Source organism: Melospiza georgiana, chromosome 2 (assembly GCF_028018845.1).
Source record: "Melospiza georgiana isolate bMelGeo1 chromosome 2, bMelGeo1.pri, whole genome shotgun sequence".
Taxonomy (NCBI): Eukaryota; Metazoa; Chordata; class Aves; order Passeriformes; family Passerellidae; genus Melospiza; species Melospiza georgiana.
Genome location: NC_080431.1, coordinates 559870 through 580240, shown reverse-complemented (window position 1 = coordinate 580240; position 20371 = coordinate 559870). Strand labels below are relative to the sequence as shown.

Sequence of the window (20371 nt, the reverse complement as noted above, 5' to 3'; positions counted from 1 at the left end):
TTACAAATACAGCTCCAATCTGTTTGCTGGTTGGTGGGGAAGGCTTTACCCTTTCGGTCTCTGCCCCAAAAGTCACATTCAGAGTTTTTGCAAAGTCTGAAAATATTCTATGCAATGTTGAAATTTCTTGCAGAACTCAGTGAATAGCTGAGGAGGCATAATATGTCAACATGTTTTTCCAGTAATAGAAAAATGTTTGTGAAATCAAAAGCTTTAGCCCTGAGCACTCTGTTCACGGGCTCTTAAGTATTTTCTTAAGTCCATCCCTCATCAGCAAAATAATGATGCAAAACCTTTACTTTGAAGTCAAATTACTCAGGTGGCTACCTAGGAGCTTTGCTGAACCAGATCCTGAATCCCGCATTATGCACAGAATTCACTGAGAATGGCCCCCCAGTTAAAGAGCAGAAGATTTGCCTCAGAATGCCTAGAAACACGAGTATATCTGTGGCTGAAATAGAGATTATCTGGGTGCCTGGAAACCATTGCAGTGCAGGTAACACATAGTGCTCTGTGGGGACTTATGGCAATGGCAGAGAGCTGCTCAGACCTGTTCAGAATAATGTGTTAAACACACTGTCCAAAACTTGGCATCGCCCTGAGGATCCAAGGGATGTGTCCATGGACCCTCTGGTTTCTCAGAGGTGAAGCACACGTTGCTAGAAGAGGGTTTGTGGGGGCTGAGCTGAGGTTCAGTGGAGGTGACTGGGGCTGCATTGATCTCCCTGTTGGTGCTGAGCTGTGTCAATAGGATGCACGGGGCAGGCTCCTCCTGGGAGGTATTTCTGTCAGGCAGCTGGGAGCAGAAGAGCGTTTGCTAAAGAGCTCTGGTTACAAAATTGATTGCAGTGTACGGGCACAAAGGGGCTCCGGGAGCAGACAAATACCAGAGTAGCTTGCTGGGGATGTACAAGATTAATATCACAAGGCTGGTTAGCTCAGAGAGGTAAGGGGCTTAGACCCAAGGATAATTCCATTTGTCATGTATCATGGCACACATCCCCTTCCCAGTGTGTTACCATTATAAATGTCAGCTGTGCATCTGTGAGATTATTGTTGAAATCATTTTATCATGCTACAGCTCATAAAAGCATTCTGTGCCTAAAACCAGGCCGTGGTATCAGGAAAGGCTCATTTTAATATGATTGTTTTGATGGTGTTGTAACAGGATCAGAGCTGATGCCCAAAGCTCTTTCCACCAGAATAGTTGGAGGAATATGGTGGTTTTTCACCTTAATCATAATCTCATCCTACACTGCCAACCTGGCTGCCTTCCTGACCGTGGAGAGGATGGAATCTCCCATCGACTCGGCAGATGACCTGGCCAAGCAAACCAAGATAGAGTACGGGGCTGTCAGGGACGGATCCACCATGACCTTCTTCAAGGTAAGGCAAAAACTGGGGCAGCCGCGGGGCCGGGGCCGCTCACGGGGCTCCTGCGGGGCCGGGAGGCGGAGCCGCAGCATCCCCGGGGATCGCTGGGGTGGAGAAAGGCAGCATTCACCCAAAAACCAGCGACACAGCATCCCCGGGGATCGCTGGGGTGGGGAAAGGCAGCATTCACCCAGGGCCACAGCATCCCTGGGGATTGCAGGGATGGGGAAATGCAGCATTCACCCAAGCCCAGGGCCACAGCATCCCCGGGGATCACAGGGATGGGGAAATGCAGCATTCACCCAAGCCCAGGGACACAGCATCCCCGGGGATCACAGGGATGGGGAAATGCAGCATTCACCCAAACCCAGGCACACAGCATCCCTGGGGATCACAGGGATGGGGAAATGCAGCATTCACCCAAGCCCAGGGACACAGCATCCCCGGGGATCACAGGGACAGGGAAATGCAGCATTCACCCAAACCCAGGCACACAGCATCCCTGGGGATCACAGGGATGGGGAAATGCAGCATTCACCCAAACCCAGGCACACAGCATCCCCGGGGATCACAGGGACAGGGAAATGCAGCATTCACCCCAAACCAGAGCCACAGAATCTCTGGGGATCGCTGGGATGGGGAAATGCAGCATTCACCCAAAACCAGGGCCAGAGCATCCTGAAGGATTAGAGGAGAAGATAAATTCACCAGGTACCCACAGCCAGAACCACAGCATCCCAAGGGATCAGAGGAGTCTGTAAATACATAATTCACCCACAGCCACAACCACAGCATCCTGAGGGACTGGAGAAGGTAAATACAGCAGGTACCCCAGCCTCAGGGGATCCTTCAGCACCAGGAATGTAAAACCCAGCAGGTTTCCCCCAGGACATGTGGAAAACAAGCCTGGCAGTGAAGTGCAGCAAGGGGTAAACCCATCTGCCACTGATGGGAGCCAGGGCATGGACATGGGGATATTCTCCTCCAGATGGGATGCTGTTTCCTCCCAGCCACTTCACTAAAAAGCAGCTGGAAAAGTCTGCTTCCCCTTCTGAAAGCCACATTTGCACCATGGTAATTCCACAGGAAAATGCAAGTTTGTTTGTCCCTTTTTTGAGTGCTCCATGATCATATTACCCAGACTGTCAATGCAGGGGCCACACACACACCTGAACACATCTGCAAGAGAAGAGTTTTCTGTAGCTAATTGTTTGGTAGACAACTGTGATAATTATGTCTTTTTCCTGTTTTTTAATTATTATATTAATTACAGACCAAATGGATAATCTCATAAAATGTCAGTGCAAAAGCCAACAAGCTATAAATCCAGAATACATGCACAAAAACCCTGTGACAGTCAGAATTCCTGAGCAGCTCCCTCAGCAGTGTCAGCAGGGAAGGCAGGCTCAGGATGAGCCAGGATCAGGCTTTTCCCTGTGGTGTCTGAGGATGGTGCTCACGGAGTCACACACACAGGGCCTCGGGAGGGGATGAGACTCTGGGGAAAGCAGTGGGGCAGAGCAACATCTGTGACAAGAGATCTCTCCCTCTCTGGGGACATCCCAAAACCACAAAAATCAAAAATTCCAGTGTCACCTGCTCCAGGTGACCCTGCCTTGGTGGGGGGTTGGACTGGGTGATCTCTGGAGGTCCCTTCCAACCCCAACCATCCCAGGATTCTGGGATCCTGGGCAGTCTGTCCCTGCTGGTGCTGCCAGGGGTGAACTGCCCCTGGCAAGGCTCTGCTGTGGCTGAGCAGAGATGTTTCCTTGCTGAAAGGAAAACACCAGCTACAGCATTTTGCTGTAGTGAGCTCCTGAAATGATGAGCTGACATTTCCACTGAGATGGAAACCCACCTGGAGATGTTCCAGCAAAGCAAGCTCTGCATTCTCCTCTGGCTCTTTCATGCCCAAAGAAGCTCACTGCCCTTGATATTCTGAAGTCAAATTCAGCTTCAGAGACAAAACTTCAAATCCTGTTGCATCCCTGTATATTTAGAGGAACTAGGTCCTGGAGCTATACATGAGAATCTCAGAACAAATTTCCTAGAGCTGTTTTTAGTTTTACACTGATTTCTTTTTGCACCATTAATCCTGCAGGCAGAAATATGTAGGCTTTAAAGCATGTGAGCTTCTAAAAGCAAACCTTCAGACAAGGTGGTTAAATATTTATGCGCTACATGTGCAGCTTACTTGTGCCTGAAATACGTGTGCACAGAGGCACAGGGGAAGGGCAGTACAGAAGCTGGAGATGGATTCCCTGGCAGAGGGATGGGGACACAGTGGAAATGCATGAGAAATGCAGTGTATCACACTTATAAACACTCTGTGGTGTTTTTTTATTATGGAAGCATCTCCAGATCCTCACAAGATAAGGAGTTCTTTGTCTGCCCAAAACCTGAAATAAAAAATCCTGGAGTAGCTGTCTGTACAAAAGCAGCTACTTGTGTCTGCAGAGGAAGGCTCTGACTTTGCCTGCCTCGGCCTGAGATGGTGCATGTGCTCCTTGAGCCAAACAAGCACGCCAGGGTGGAGGGAGGAGGCAGCAGGAGGGAGTTGAGGCAGCAGTAACTGCGCTCCCGCTCTCCTCCCAGGGCACGCACAGTTGCAGCGCCTCGCCAGGCTCTGCCCCTTTCCCGGGAGCTGTCCAGGCCCCGGCAGTGCTGGAGCGCTGGGGACAGGGACCCGGACAGGAGGCATCACTGCGGCAGCAGCAAACACACCCTGAGGAGTGAGGCGCGGGGCTGGGTGCCCTGGGAAGGGTCGCGGCCTCGAGTGCTTTCTCTGCTGCAAGCTGTGGTTTGTCAAATCAAACAGTGCCAAAGCCAAGGGATGCCAAGGGGAACAGATTGTTTTCAGAACAACATTCTTCAAAGCAAACCACAATGTGCGGAGGGGATAGGAACAAGGGACTGACATGCAGGACAGGAGGGGCACAGCCCAAATCCCTCTGGTTTCCAGGACTGAATGGGACACACATGGAAAAAAGGTTTCTGTAGACATCAGGCACAGGAAAACACAAAGCAGACTCTAAAGAGCTTTGATTTAGGACTTTGTGCTCAAAGGAGCAGCAGGAAGCCCTGGAAGATGAGATTACATGGTGTAACTGCTGGATGGGATGGAGGTCAGGAAGCACATTGGAAAAGCAAGGTACTCCCACTGCTTTACCTGCATTTATTCAAATGCACTTTCCAAAGCTCCACTTGCAGTTTTTCAAGCTGACATCACTTGCAGTTAGTGGTGTCTATAAGGCTCATGCTAACTGTTGTGACTGCCCAGGTTTGGAATGCCTAGCACCAGTGTCCTTGTTGCTATAGTTTCCTCAGAAAAAAAAATTATTCTGTAGATGAGATATTTATCAAGGGAGTCACTTTTCTGCAGTTACTTTTAGCCAGACAGTGGGGGGAAGAAAACAAAAGCAACTGGAATTATTTGTGGGGCGAAAATGGAGTTCTTACTTTGAAAAGAACCTCAGAATTGGCCTTTTCCCTATGTAGAGATGCCAGATCTGGCCAAAGTAGATGGAAATGCCCCAAAACCAGGGCCCGGGCAGCTCAGGACAGTGAAGCCTTTTAGGAGGGCAAGCCAGCAGCACCCCAGCAGCATTGCCCATCTGTGGGAATGACAAATGTGGGAGAAGTGCAGATGAAGGCAAGATGTTCCCCATCCACAAGCAGTGACACACTTTATTTCTCCAGACTGCTGTCCTGCTCTGTTTCCAGCATGTCCATAAATCTTCCACTGCTTTTTTGCCCCTCCATCATTACAGATCTTAACCATGTGTTGCAGCTTGTGCCAGCTCCTGCCTTCTAAAGTGCAGATGTGTTTCCACTGAAATTAATGAAAATTCAAAGGCCAAAATTTGGCACAGGATCCATCCTGAGGAAAAAAAATGGTAGCTGGCAAGTTGAGAAGCCAAGATTGTTCTTACAAACTCTTCTGAGTAAGGAACACATTCTTCCACTAAATTCCACTGTCAGACTCAGTCTAGTACATAAACATAGCATCAATTCCAAAAATATTCCCAACTGAGCTATAAAATTGGTAACTACTTGTGGAGAGCCACTTAACCACCTTCAGAGTTTAGCAGCATCGTGTGGCTCACCAAACTGAGGTGGAATTCAGGTGACATTCACAGATACTGAATTTATAGATAAGGCATATTAACATTTAAAGCTCAAAGAACCAGAAAATCGACTTCTCACAGGAATCTCCCCGAAGCTGGTGTTTAAAACGGAGCCTGGAATCAGCTGAGATGGCTGTAAACCAGAGACAGGGCTTGAGGGACTGAGGAGACTCTGCCTTTAAACCCTGTGGCAAAGAGATCACGTCCTCAAGTCTGATTGCAACCGGAAGCACAAAGCAGGAGTTGATTTGGTCTGTTCCTCAAACTTTATCCCTGAAATGTGTGACTTCAGGCAAGTGATATGAACAGACAGGGGCAGAGGAATGCTTTGTTCATCACCAGGCTCTTGGAGCGTGCCCCAATGGGCAGGAACAGTGTCCCAGGGCAGCAGTGTCCCAGGACAGCAGTGTCTGAGGACAGCAGTGTCCCAGGGCAGCAGTGTGCCGGGACAGCAGTGTGCCAGGGCAGCAGTGTCCCAGGGCAGCAGTGTCCCAGGGCAGCAGTGTCCCAGGGCAGCAGTGTGCCAGGACAGCAGTGTCCCAGGGCAGCAGTGTGCCGGGACAGCAGTGTCCCAGGGCAGCAGTGTCCCAGGGCAGCAGTGTGCCAGGGCAGCAGTGTCCCAGGGCAGCAGTGTGCCAGGGCAGCAGTGTCCCAGGGCAGCAGTGTGCCAGGGCAGCAGTGTGCCAGGACAGCAGTGTCCCAGGGCAGCAGTGTCCCAGGGCAGCAGTGTGCCAGGGCAGCAGTGTCCCAGGGCAGCAGTGTGCCAGGGCAGCAGTGTCCCAGGACAGCAGTGTCCCAGGACAGCAGTGTGCCAGGGCAGCAGTGTCCCAGGGCAGCAGTGTCCCAGGGCAGCAGTGTCCCAGGGCAGCAGTGTGCCAGGGCAGCAGTGTCCCAGGGCAGCAGTGTCCCAGGGCAGCAGTGTCCCAGGGCAGCAGTGTGCCAGGATAGCAGTGTCCCAGGAAAGCAGTGCCCAGCTGCACTGGATCAGCTGCCTGCATGCTGCAATCCACGGAGCAGCATGGGCCCAGAAAACTCCAGAGCACTTCACAGCCAGGCAGTAATTCCATTCCTGGCACAGCAGAGAAAGTGGGAAACAACAAGAGATTGCTCAGCACAAAGCCCAGTAAGGGGGGAGTGCTGCTGGAAGGAAGCCCTGCCACCAGTTCCCTGTCACTCTGGATGTGGTGCCGCCATTGAGGCTGGGAGGCTGGGAGGCTGAGGCACGCCCGGCAAGGGCAGCTGTGGGTGGTGCTGGTGTGACTCTGTGCCCCCTTTCCCCGCAGAAATCCAAAATCTCGACGTACGAGAAGATGTGGGCATTCATGAGCAGCCGGCAGCAGACGGCGCTGGTGAAGAACAACGACGAGGGCATCCAGCGCGTGCTCACCACCGACTACGCGCTGCTCATGGAGTCCACCAGCATCGAGTACGTGACCCAGAGGAACTGCAACCTCACCCAGATCGGGGGCCTCATCGACTCCAAGGGCTACGGCGTGGGCACCCCCATCGGTAAGGGCTGGGCGGCGCAGCAGGGTCCCCTGAGGCAAACCGTTCACTCCTGGGACCTCAGAAACGGGGCAAGGGAGAATGGATGCACACTGACAAAACCGGGGCTAGATGGGACATTGGGAAGGAATTCCTCCCTGGGAGGGTGCTGAGGCCTTGGCACGAGGTGCCCACATAATCTGGCTGCCCTGTCCCTGGCAGTGTCCAAAGCCATGCTGGGTGGGGCTTGAAGCAGCCTGGGACAGTGGAAGGTGTCCCTGCCCACCTGACAGAAAGGGCTTTAAGGTCCCTTCCCACCCAAACCATTCTGGGATTCTGTATGTGCCCCAAAGAAAACTGCTTACTCAAAACCCTGCATCTCCCTGATGCAGAACCTTGCAGGTGATCCTCACTGTTCTTCAGTGTTGCACTGTCATTGAATAAATCAGAAAGTCATCCCCTTTCATGCAGAGCTTTAAGACTCCCAATTTCTCTGAACTCCCTCTGGCAGACCTTTTCTAGCATGTCCAGTACCCTTTCTAAGGTCTTCTAATTGTACAGCATTAAAAATTGTGTCAGATTTTTGTGCTGTGCGCTTGTGAACAATTGGCATGGGGGGCCAGGTTTTGTCCTGTGTTCATACAATTATGGAGCCACAGAAGGGTTTGGCTTGGAAAGAATCTCAAAGTGCCACCCCTGCCATGGCAGGGACACCTCCCGCTATCCCAGGTTGCTCCAAGCCCGGTCCAGCTGGAGATTTGTTCATCCATTGCTTGACAGAGCAATATAAATAAGGGAGAAACACCTCTGCACTTGGAACTGTCATTCTTTGTGGTGCTGAGCCCTGCAGACAGATTGTCACAGACATGACATCCCAAGTATATTTTACCACTGGCTATGTGAGAACAGCCCTGGCACCCTGAGAAAAGTGATACAAAAGCTAAAACCCCCAGGAATGACAAACTCATGGCAAGAGTTTCCTTGCGGTTATAAAACTGCCACACTTTAAACTAAGAACAATGAAGGAATAATTGGAACAGATGGCAATCCTCAGAGACAGTGCAGCCATTGGAAATGCAGCTGTGAAATATATTTATAAGATGTTTCTTGTATGAGAAGTGAACCTTTATATTTTTGTTGAGAAAAACCTGCAAAATTCAGGGGAATAGATTTCCCCAAGCACTGTGGAATAATCCAGCATCATTAAGCATCTCATAAACAACTGATTTCATAAACAAGATAAACCTGCCACTGTTCAGAGGGACCCCCAAGCCTCTGTTATTTCTCTCAGAGCATTCAAGAGTATTGATTGCAGAGGCTGTATGGAAAATAAAAAAATTAAAAGGGCTGTCAGTGACCCTTAACACCAGATCTTCATCAGGGCTTAACTGCAGGGGAATGTAAAACCACAGGGTCTGTGACTCCAGAATTTCCAGTGAGGGAGCTGGACAGCACCTTACGGCTCCTGAAGAAACAGGGAGGAGAATTGGAGAATTCCTGAATCCAGGAAATGTATCATTTTACCAGAGCATCTTCTGCAAGTAAAATACAGCAGTTATAGGCATCAGGAGGAATTTCTCCATGGAAAGGGGGGCCAGGCCTTGTCAGGGGCTGCCCAGGGAGGTTTGGAGTGCCCATTCCTGGAGGTGCCAGAAAGGCCTGGGTGTGGCGCTCAGTGCTCTGGGCTGGGGACAAGGTGGGCACTGGGCACAGGCTGGACTCTCAGTTCCCTTCCACCCTCAATGATTCTGGAATTCTCTGATATGTTACTCCAGGATCAGTGCCAGGCTGATGCAGGTAATTCTAACACTAAAGCTCTTCCCAGTTCCTTGGGAGACTGTTTAGAAAGTAGATAAATGTATTTCTTGGCCTAAGAGGTTTGTTAACAGCTCAGAGGCCATAAGTAATGTGCTGAATATTTAAAGAGGTGTGGAGATGGATTTGTGGGTGGTGGTAGAGCTCACCAATAAACCACCACCAGTGCAGCTCTCCAGGCACTCTTGACAAACTCTAAAAGCCAGTGCAGAAATCTAGAGGTGCCTGTTACCCTCCAGATGAATTGTGGTAATCCTGATGGCAACATAAACAACACAAGAAAGAATGAACAGCCCCACAAATCCTGTGCTGTGACTCTGGCTGCTCCACTTTAGCTCCCAGCTGTGTCCTTCCAGACAGGGGAAATGGATGAGTCCTGCAGCCTCACACATTGCAGGGGACAAGGCACAAACAATTCTGCTCTCTCTTCTGCCAGGCACTGCTGTTTCCAGGGGTAATAATTCACTCCTCTGTGCTCAGCCAGTTTTTGGAGGTGTTTCTGGCCTGTTTTCTGTGCTGTTATTTTTGGGTCTTTAACAGCAAGCACACAACTCATCCATTCTTACAGCAGGCACGTTTTCCTCTCAGAGCTGGCTGCCTGCAGCAGTGCTGGTCTCTGGCTTCCCAGATGGATTTGGGATAGAGTGACACACGTCTCCTGGCAGCTGTGGGCACAGCATGGCCCAGTGCTGGCAGTGCTGTGCCCCAGCAGCAGCTCGGTGCTGGCACAACAAATGAGGAGCTGCAATGTTCCTCACGCTGCTCTCCTCAGACAGGGCTGGGGGATGAAGGAAATGGAGAGCGGAGAGGGGCACATGCATCCATGGGACAAGGTTTTTAACAATGTCCTGCACAGCAAAATAAGGAGCAAAACCGAAGCTGTGGGGCCGAATTTCCGAGGCTATTTCAGTGCATGAGGAGTGGTGCCTCAGTGAGATTTGTCTGAAGTGCCATGTGATCCCTTCCATTCTGGCATACAATCTGCCTTAAAGCTTGGTTTGCCTTCATGGAGCTGAGTTTGCGACATCTCTAACGTGCAGCAAAATGTGACTTTGGTAAAATAGAGGTTGAAGAAAATCTGAGAATCACAGGACTGCCTGGATTGGGAGGGACTTTGAAGGCCATCCAGTGCCACCCCTGCCATGGGCAGGGACACCTTCCACCATCCCAGGCTGCTCCAAGTGCCATCCAACCTGGCTTTGGACACTTGCAGGGATCCAGGGGCAGCCACAGCTGCTCTGGGCACCCTGTGCCAGGGCCTGCCCACCCTCACAGGGGAAAACTTCTTTCCAATATCCCACCTAATCCTGCCCTTTGGCAGTGGGAAGCCATGCCCTGTGTCCTGTCCCTCCACGTCTTATTAATGTGCTGCTAAAGGAGGGGAAAGGGGAAAGAAATAGCTGCAGGGCTTTCAGCTCTGCATTTCAGCCCAGACTCCGAATGTTTCCAGCTGTAGGGAGTCCAGCAGGTCAGGATTTGGGAGCACACACAAGCCTTTGGAGCCAAACAGCATCTCACAGAATCACAGAATCATTCTAGCAAGGCCCCCTCCTTGCTATCACAAAATCCTGATCCCACAAAGTCTCTCTCACAAACACAGGCTGCAGGAGTTTGGAAGACGGAGAGGCTGAGCAGAGTGAGAGCAAATCTAAGCAGACTGAGCCACCCAGTGTGACCCCACTCCTCGCCAGACACTGCCCAGCCCATAAAGCTGCAGAGCCTGCACACGCATCATTTAGCAAATGGTGGCCTGCAAACCAAAAGCATGAAATTGTTCCTATTTTCAGCTTGCAGGGCTGCTATTGTTGCAAATCAAAATAAAAAGGACTTGTCCACACAGTGTTCTTACTGTAGGTAAGCTGTAGGTAGCTGAGGTGGAGCTGTGAGTGTAAATGAGAAGAGAAGGTGTCTGAGTGGCTGTGGACTCCTCTGAGGCAGCCCTCATTTACAGGCAGCAGGAAAAACCAACAGATGCTGAAGTCAATAGAAGGGATGCAAAGCGGAAATTCTCAACGAGTGCTCACAGCAATATTCAAATATGATGTGGAGGAATGCCTCGGCAAGAAAACCCACTGCCAAGGCTTAAATAAACCTCCCTAGGAGACCCTAAAATTATCATGAATTCTCAAATAACTGCAGCCGTGCAGCCTTCTGCTTCCCAGTCCCCAGGGCAGACACCAACAGAGATTCCCCTTTCCAGCTGGAATAACCCCCCCTGTGACAAGGGAGGCTGCTGCCTCAGATGGTGGCACTGCCAGGCCTCGCTGTCCCCTTGCAGGGTCCCCATACAGGGACAAGATCACCATCGCCATCCTGCAGCTGCAGGAGGAGGGCAAGCTGCACATGATGAAGGAGAAGTGGTGGCGAGGCAACGGCTGCCCCGAGGAGGACAGCAAGGAAGCCAGCGCCCTCGGCGTGGAGAACATCGGGGGCATCTTCATCGTGCTGGCGGCGGGGCTGGTGCTCTCCGTGTTCGTGGCCATCGGAGAGTTCATCTACAAGTCGCGCAAGAACAGCGACATCGAGCAGGTGAGTGAGTGAGTGAGTGAGTGAGTGAGTGAGTGAGTGAGTGAGTGAGTGAGTGAGTGAGTGACCCTGCCCTGCTCCCGAGGGCTGAGCCCTGGGCACAGTGGGGCTCAGCAGCACACACCTCCGTGATGGAGTGTGCATTTCCTGCTGCTGAGCTCCCACCAGGCAGCCCCGGCTTTAATGACAAATAATTTATTAATAACGACAGGGAAGTGCCTCACCCACGGTCCAATTAGTGCTGCTTAGCAGGGCAGTGCAAAACAAGGGCAATTAATTTCTCAAACAGTTTCTGCTTGGACTTAGGACTTCCAGCATAAATTACATTGGAAAGGAATAAAAGACAACTGGGCTGTTGGGTCTTTTATATGGCATTATCACAAGGAAAGCACATCCAAATCCCAAGAGTCATTTTCCTCTTGTTGTAGAAAGCATCTTTTTTCAAAGCCAGGGGTTTACCACTTGTGCTGAGGGATGCACTTCAAAGCGGGGAGATCTACCGAGAGGTGATGGATGCCACTGTAAAGTAAGATTGTGGAGCCAAAGAAGTTCTGGTAATAGCTCCGCTGAAGTGTAATGAGCAACTTAAAAGGGCAGAAGAAAATGAAGTAAATGCTGTGTGTAAATCACACCTTGAGCCTTAGAGCATTTTGTGAGAAGGGATCAATCCTTAAAACCCCTTTATAGAGCCACCAGCCCTGTGAAAGGGTCAGGGCTGAGCAGGAACTGGCAGAGTGTCCCTAAGCCATCAGCCAGCCCCTCCTGCCCCGGGGCAGTTTGTCCTGCTCTCTACTGGACCCTGCTCTGGCCCTGTTTGGCTCCTTTTCTCTCCAGCAGGACTTTCCCGAGGGACAAGGGGACCCCACCTGCAGGAGCAGGGGGTGACCCTGAGTCCCCAAAGGTTCCCACTTCCTCACTCCAGGCTCCCAGATATGAGGCACCCACCTCGAAGCAGGTTTAAGTTCCCTTTGCACTTTGAGGTGGGAAAGGCCTTTCCATGGAGGATTCCCCATCCCCATCCAAGGTGTTATCCTACAAGGGTGGTGACATAAATGCCAGGAGTGGCTGTTGAGGCAAAGACCCTCCCCGAGGGCAGCAGGGATGAGTGGGAGGAGAAGGGAACATTTTGAGCTCGATCTGGGAGGTGCAGTTTGCATCAAAAGCAGCGTCATTGTCCACAAAAAACAGATGCAGCTCATGGAGCAACCCCAGGACATGCCAACTAAAGGGTCCCTGGTTTGGGATAAGGCAGAGATAAAGGATTAATGTATTTGCACATATTGCAGCTTTCTAATTAGTAATTTAGCCTGTTTTAGCACAAAATGCATAAAAAATGCATTGGTATCTTTGTTTTGTTCCTGTCTCGGGAGATCGTTTATTCAAATACGTTTTGGATAACAGTTGCAGCTAATTAAAATATTTAGTAGAATTAAAATGTTTCGTTTAAGTGCTAACATGGTGCAGAATAGCCTGGAAACTTTGCAGGAGTCTGTGCAAGGCAGTGCCTCCCTGAAGGCAGGACTAAAGCAGACCTAAAGCTTTAGGCCAGGAGTGTTAATTCACTGAGCAATAAGTGGGATGAATAACACAATTCGGGGTTGCACACACGTGTGCACACCCCCATTTCTGCACCTGCACTGCTGCTGCTCAGCAAGGTGTTGCTTAATAATTAGAATCATCAAGTGAGTTAATATGGCACATCCAGCCTCTTTTCCAGAAGCAATTTCACCAGAGCACAATAGCAGCGATTCCAGTGCTTCTCTCTGGTTTCTCTGGGATTGTTTTCTTTTTTCCCTGGTGAGATAAGCAGCTTAGATGGGAAATGCTGTGCCGGGTGTGTTATCACTAAGCTAATCCAAAGCATTGTTGAACACAATCTGTGACTTTTCTGTTCCCATGAGTTGAGTCTCTTTTGATTTATATAGCTTTTGAATCATTCTCGTGCTTGTTTTCAGTTTTGCTTCGTTCATTTATTTACTTTCTCCATTTCTCTTCTCTTGCATGCAAGGCCTTTTGTTTCTTTTACGGACTGCAGTGTAAGCAACCCCACCCGTCCAACTCCACCTCTGGCACCACCTTATCCACGGAGTTAGACTGTGGCAAATTAATCCGGGAGGAGCGGGGGATCCGAGCGCAGCCCTCGATCCACACGGTGTAGTCAGGAGAGGAGCCAGGTGTGTCCGGGGGAGCTCCCGCAGGGTTAACCAGGGGCTGAGCTGATCCAGAGCGAACTGCCCAAGCCCGAAATGGGGCAGCTTAAACGGTGTCACGGGAAATAATTACACCCCCAGCAGGGAGCTCTGGAGAGCTGCTAGCCTTTCACAATTGTCACAGCCTCTCATGCGCAATTGTCACCTTGTCATTTCCTGGGGTAATTCACCTGCTTCAGGTAAGAAAATGATTTGCCTCCTTTTCATCTCCTCCCCAAGCCGAGCTGAGCGGTGGCAGCCTAGTTACTGAAAGCAGGGAGGGGCGGCCGCTTTGGTCTCTGCTGCAAGTGGGCCAGGCAGCTCTGAATTCAGGCAGCTCTGAATTCAGGAACCTCCCAAACACCCTGCAGGGCGCCATTAACTTCCTGAACCCTGTTACAGGCTGCCAGAGATGGTGAGCTGGCATCTCCTATGCCCTGTGTCAATATTTAATGAATTTTAATTCCTCCATTTAAAATGCATTTCTCTAAGCCTGCTAGCAACTCATAGCACAAAGTCAGACCCATCAGTTACATTTTATGCCATGTAAGCCATTAAGGACATATTCAACAGCAGCACCTCAGGCAACACCCACACAGACCATTAACAGAGCAACTCCACTGTCTTGTTTGAGCAATTCACGAGGCTCATTTGTAACAGAGAAACTCCTTTGTGGGAAAGTCGGGCATTAGTTTATCCCAGAGAGCCAGGCCCTGCACTGCTTTGCATATTGCACCCCGGTGGCACGTTCTGTGCAGGTGGCTGGCACTGGATGTGTTTTACACCCTGGGACCACAACACTTGGATTTCCTCCAGCCCTCAGCCAGTCAGGGGCTGACAGGGCAAGGGAAAGTGGACTGGATGTGGTTTTGCCACCAAAAAACATATGTCAACAATCTGAGACACACAAAGTGCACAGAAATGCCAGCTCGAGGGATGTCATGAACTGTGGCACACCCCAGTGTTCCCAAACCCTGTTACCTGTGTTCCATTGTATCCCAGATTCCCATCAGTGTCACCAGCTCCTCTCCCTCCCCTCAGCCCTGTTTTATGTTTTCAGCTCATCAGACAAGTTACTGCTCTGTTTCCCTGGGGCCATTTCTGCCCCCTGTGCAGTCAGGGCCCTTGCTGGAGGGGGTTCCTTCACCCCCGAGTGCTCCCCCCTGGATGGTGTCTGTGTACCTGCTGCTGAGGACAGGCAGAGCAGGCAGTGCCCCCTGACCTCCCCTCAGCCCTGTCCCAGTGCTGGTGCTGCTGGCAGCAGGCTGGAGTGCTTTGTGACAAAGCTCTGCTGCTCACAGCTCAGCTGCTCCCATTCTCCCCTGCCCATCCAGGGTGGGCCTTTATGCTGCGCTCCAGATGCTGCAAGAAATTGTCTTGCTCAGAATGGTCTCTTAACTGGTTTGAATGGGGCCCTGAAAGCTTTGGCTCTCCATAAAATGCTCCCTCTCGCCAGCAAAGACCTGAATTAGGTCCTCTGAATACCTGATTTAAGAAAACACTTCTTATTTGCAGCTTCCCAGTAGAAGAGACTTAAAACTAATTAAATTCAGCTCTTCTCAGCTCTCAGAGGAGAAGGAAGATGCCTAATGTGTTTATCTCCATCACTGCTCCACACAAGAAATCCTCAGGGTTGCAGCTTGGACCGGTTTTGTAATTGTTCCTTAGATTAGTGCCGGATCCAGAGCGTTCCTGTCACCTGCTGGGTAAACGTTGTCCCAGCTGTCAGTCCCACAGCCCTGCTGGCAGTGACAGCATCGTTCCCTGGGTGTAGCTGTCCCACACACAGCCCCACGGGCTGGCAGCAGCTCCCTGGGGAATGCCAAAGCAGCTCCTGCCATCCCCGACACAGCCCCATCCCAGCTGCACAAACAGCTATCAAAAACCATCACTGGTGCTCAGGTGAGCAGCAAGCAGCTTTTCTGGCTTTCCTTGTGAACAGAGCACAAAGGAGCAGTTTCTGTAAGCGGGGAAGAGGTAAATGAATCCCTGGGTTACTGTCACACTGTTTTGACAGCCACAGCTCAATAGACTCTGGCAGGTTAAAGGAGTTAATTTGGGGATCTCCTCGTGCCACCAGAATATGCCTCTCCTTGTGCCATCTGTGTGATAGAATACTCAATGTGCCCCAGCAGCAGTTTGCTCACTAAAAGAAACTATTTCAGATATTTTTTTCTTCCGTGCAAAAGTAAATCCATTTTCTTTCGGCACAAGGCACAGGTCAGTGTCCCAGCTATGGGTGCAGGAGAAAAATCCTGACTTCTGCACTTCCTCCTCTGTCCCTGAGCTGCTCAGGAGTCCTTCCAGAATGAAATCTGCCCCACATCCTTCGATTTTCACAGTTCTAGCACTTCCACCACACCCTGGGGTTTGGGTGGCTGCTTTATTGCTGCTTGGTTGGCTTTGCAAGGTATTAATAAAATGCCTTGTCCTCAATGGCAGCCCAGCAGCAGAAGCAACAGATTGATAAATCCTGACTACAACTCTTTTTTTTTTTCATTGTTTCTACTTTATTTTATGCTATTTATTTATTTATGTGTTTTTTCATTCTGAGTCTGTAATTCTCCTAAAACTTAGCACAGACCTCTGCATGGGAGTGTAAGGAAGGATTTGGAAGCTTCATGACTAAGCTTTAGCAGCTGCTGGAATGACCAAAGGGCACAGAGAAAGAGTCCCACATCACACAGAGAGCAGAACCTAGTCTGTTTTTAAAGGATGGCATTTCCTTCTCCATGCCATGGCCGGCAGCATTTTGACACTGCCAGAATGAGAAAGTTAAGCTGGCTGAAAGCAAAATGTTAAATTCATCATGAGGTTGTAAAAGGGATTGATCTGTGCCCACTCTGCTCTTGTTCTGGGCAGACCTCAGCAGTGGACTGACCAGCACGGGAAAAAAGGAGGTTTTAAAGCAATTCAGTCTGGCCACCTGACTATGAGACAAAAGAACAGTGTATTTCCCTTTTTAATCGAATTTTAATGTCAACATCCCCTTTCTGAAGGCTGCTGTGCAGGTGCTGCTCAGAGGACTTGGACTCAGAGGTCTTGGGGTGTGTTCCTTGTCCATGGCTTTCCTATAAACCCCACACCATTCTGGCTGAGGCTGTGCACCACTTTTCCTAAGAATACCTTGGAGTCTTCCTGATATAATTATTTTAAAATTCAAAGCAGTTGGAAGTGGAGCCATTGGGCACTCCACAGATCAGATATTAAAACCTCCCAGCAAAATGTTCTGTGTATCTGTCTGCACATCCAAAATGAACTTCAGGGGGGTGTTTTGTGGAGATGAATGTGAAAGGCGTTGTGGTTATTGCACAGTCTGAGTAACAGGAATCCCGTTGGAAAATTAAAGTACCAGCCTATTAACAAGGCAGTAAAATGCACTCTTTCACCTGCAGAAATCATCCCTGTCTGCACTCTGCAGGGAGTAATGGCCAGGATTAAATACAACACATTAGGAGGCTAGTGAGAAACACAGGGAAGGAAAATAAAAGACCGATCGATCCTACAAAGGGTTAATAGGACCCTAGTTACCACGGAGCTCTGGATTCACTTTGTAATTCAGACTTTGAAACCAGTTAAAGCTGAGAGCACAGAGAGCAGTAATCCGCGCAGAGCCTTTGGGTTCACAGGTTCGGGGATGAGCGGTGCAGCTCTCCAGGAGAGCCTGGAGCACACGGGAAGGGTCGGGAGCACGCCTGCTCCCCCTGCTGCTCCAGGGGGAAGGAGAGCCGGGATGCCGGGTTTGTATCCACAGAGGGAGCGCATTTCAATGACAATTGCCGCAGCGGAGGCCTGCCCACCGCGGCTGCCGGTTGAAAGGACAGCATGCACCGCCCCGGCTGTGCCATTGGCTCTGGGCAGCGGCACCAATTAACAGGAGTTTAATTGACCTCGGAACCGCAGATGAACAAACATGAAGCACCTCGGGGAAGGAGAATGTTGGGCTGTGAATCTGGGATCTCAGCTCTGTGCAGCTCAGCCCGTGAGGACGAGGTGGCACACACAGGACCCAAAATTCACACCCACACTGAGCACAGGAGCTCGCTGCAGACCCAGTCACACACTTTATTTATTTATAAGGTAAGGGGTTTAAAGCTTAGTTTCCCCCTGCTGCCATCATTCGATTTTATATATAAATCATCTATTCATGTATATTTGCACAGAACAATTATTGGGGGGTTTTTTAGCAAAGCCAGATACTTCCACTTAAAGGCTACTTCTGTTTCTTTCTGTTATACATAATTATTCCAGCTGTGAATTTTAAAATATGTTTCCACTTACCCCAGATGTCTTTGTTAATGTTGTGATGGTGGGAAGAATGAAGATCTCTTCTTTCTTTCCAAGCCATTCATCTCCCTTATTCTTGTGGTAATTATCTCCTTTCTTCACCACACGATATTTGAAAAGATTCTTTCCAAAGAAAAGACGAAGATTGAGGCCTGCGCTATATTTGAGAAATGTCCGTTCATTTCATGAAGGAAAAATAACTAAGCCACAAAGAAACCTTAAAAAAACTCTTCTTTGTTTCCTCCAGCATGCTCGTGGTTCTTTTGTGACTAAAGTATATGGTGTTTAAAACAAGATCTTTTCTTTTGTAAGGCCAGGGCCAACCAAGAAAGGGTAAGTGACGCGAGGCCACCAAAACATGGCGGACGCGCCTGTGGGGAATTTCAGAGATGTCCATCAACGTCTTTAGTTGAGCCCAAGTTACATGAAAGTCACTGGGAGATGAGTTAGGGAAAAACCCCTGCAGTCACCTGTTGTGTCCAGGGATTTTTTCCCAGCTGGATCTTCTGAGGCCGAGCCCTGGCCTCATCTGAGGGCTCCATGAGGGGCCAGGCCAAGCGCTGAGGGCTCCGTGAGGGCCCCGGTTGAGCTCTGCCCTCACCTGAGGGCTCTGTGAGGGCCCTGGTTGGGCTCTGCCCTCACCTGAGAGTTCCACAATGGTGCAGGTTGAGTTCTGCCCTCACCTCAGGGTTCCGTGAGGCCCCAGGTTGGGCTCTGCCCTCACCTGAGGGCTCTGTGAGGATCCAGGTTGGGCTCTGCCCTCACCCGAGGGCTCTGCAATGGCGCACATTGAGCTCTGCCCTCACCTGAGGGCTCCATGAGGGCCAGGCCCAGCTCTGGCCGGGCTCTCCCTGTGGGAAACGTTTAATTCCATCCCCTCTCCCCACAGTGTCTTTCTTTCAATGCCATCATGGAGGAGCTGGGCATCTCCCTCAAGCACCAGAAGAAGCTGAAGAAGAGGTCGAGGACGAAGGGGAAGTCATCCTTCCCTAGCATCCTGACGTGCCAGCAGCGGCGCACGCTGAGGAAGGAGACCATGGCGTGAGCCAGGACAGAGCCAGCCCGCCCGAGGGGACGCCAGCTCCCGCTCCTCAGAGGCTCCCCATGGCTCCTTCTTTTAATCTCGTCTAGACTGATGTACCACCGACCCTCCAGGAGGTGTCTGGCTCTTCCTCTGGGCTGGATTTCTCTGCTCACCTGGTCTGCATCTCCGTCCCCTCCCCGTGCATCGCTGTATGTGCTTTCTAAATAAATAAATAAACAACTGACAGGGTTCTTTTTTCCAAGAATCTGGGAGTGAAACTTTTCTTTTCCCTGACTGCAGTGACCTTCTCCCTGTATCCCAACAAGTCCCATTTCCAGAGAAGCCTGGTTAGAGGTTAGGAAAGCTGAAGTCCTCATTGGGCTGATGGCACAAGGGGGAATGAACTTCCCACTGCCAGAGGGCAGGGATGGATGGGATACTGGGAATTCCTCCCTGTGAGGGTGGGGAAGCCATGGCACGGGGTCCCTGGAAGTGTCCAAGGCCAGGTTGGATGGGCCTTGGAGCTGCTTGGTCTTTTTCCTTGCAATCCAGCAGCATCTTCTGAGAAGGCAACACATTAAATGTCCGGAGGAAGGAAAGTGGGCTGCCTAGCAAGCAAACAGGCAGAAATACTGCTAGCAAGGTTCTCCTAAAGCACAACCCCTGTGCAGGTCAGCGGCTTCGTGCTCTCCTAATTGCCAGAGCAGTAATTGTAACGGGCTACCAGCTCCAAATGAAAAGGGAGGCTTGGCCCCCGAAGGAGTGATGTGTTTAGCAGTTAATCTCTCTAATCACCAGGGCTCCTAACTGCTAATCCAGCATTCTGCTGTGCAGCAGGGATTGCCTGGAGATGAATGCCCCGCTCCGAGGCTCAGCCTGGGCTCTGCTCGGGGCACAGGGAAGGCCCAGCAGCTCCATGCCACAAACCCTGCCAGGGATCCTGCACCCAGAGGGGCTGGGGCTGCCCCTCATCTCCCACAGGCACCACACACACCTTGAACCTGCCCCTCTGCAAGAATGGCCGAATGCAGAGGCTCTGCTGCTTCACAAGCACAAGGACCCAGTTCACACTTGTTTGACACAGGCTCCTCTTGTCACGGATGTCACCACAGGCTGTCCCCAGCCAGGACAGCTTTCTGTCAGACACACTTGTTTCCTGCTCCCTTTCAGAATGAACAGAAAATTACTTCTCTTTAAAAAATTCAACCCCAGGTTCATGATTGATTAAATAATCTTTCCCTGCTGATTAAATCGCTCTGAGCATCCCTAGGGGATGCTCTGAGGCTTGAGGAAATCTTTTCCAGCATGCTGTCACTGTCCCCACTTTTCCCAAATGATCACCTCCCTTTCTCCAGACAGAAATGCCATCCCAGCCAGAGACTGAGCGCTGCGAGGGGATCTTTGCTCTCCTCTAGACCCCAAAGTAATCTCCTCGTTTCAGTGCCCACCTGGAGCTCAGGAGCTGCAATATTTTCAGCAGGGCAGTGTTTTAAAGCCAAGTATAAATCTTATCTGGCTATGGAATTAAAGACAGCAAACTTGCC

General features: G+C 50.5%; 1 protein-coding gene across 2 annotated transcripts in view; it reads left to right on the top strand.

Moving 5' to 3' along the window:
- Nucleotides 1–19076, top strand: part of LOC131097021 (glutamate receptor ionotropic, kainate 1) — a 102180-nt gene extending 83104 nt beyond the window's left edge. For both annotated transcript variants that reach the window (XM_058045691.1, XM_058045692.1), the window contains 4 exons: nt 1169–1386; nt 6785–7010; nt 11080–11330; nt 18693–19076. In XM_058045691.1, the coding sequence (XP_057901674.1) occupies nt 1169–1386; nt 6785–7010; nt 11080–11330; nt 18693–18848 (851 nt within the window). In that variant the 3' untranslated portion in view covers nt 18849–19076. The remainder of the gene's footprint in view (nt 1–1168; nt 1387–6784; nt 7011–11079; nt 11331–18692) is intronic.
- The last annotated feature ends 1295 nt before the right edge of the window (nt 19077–20371 follow it).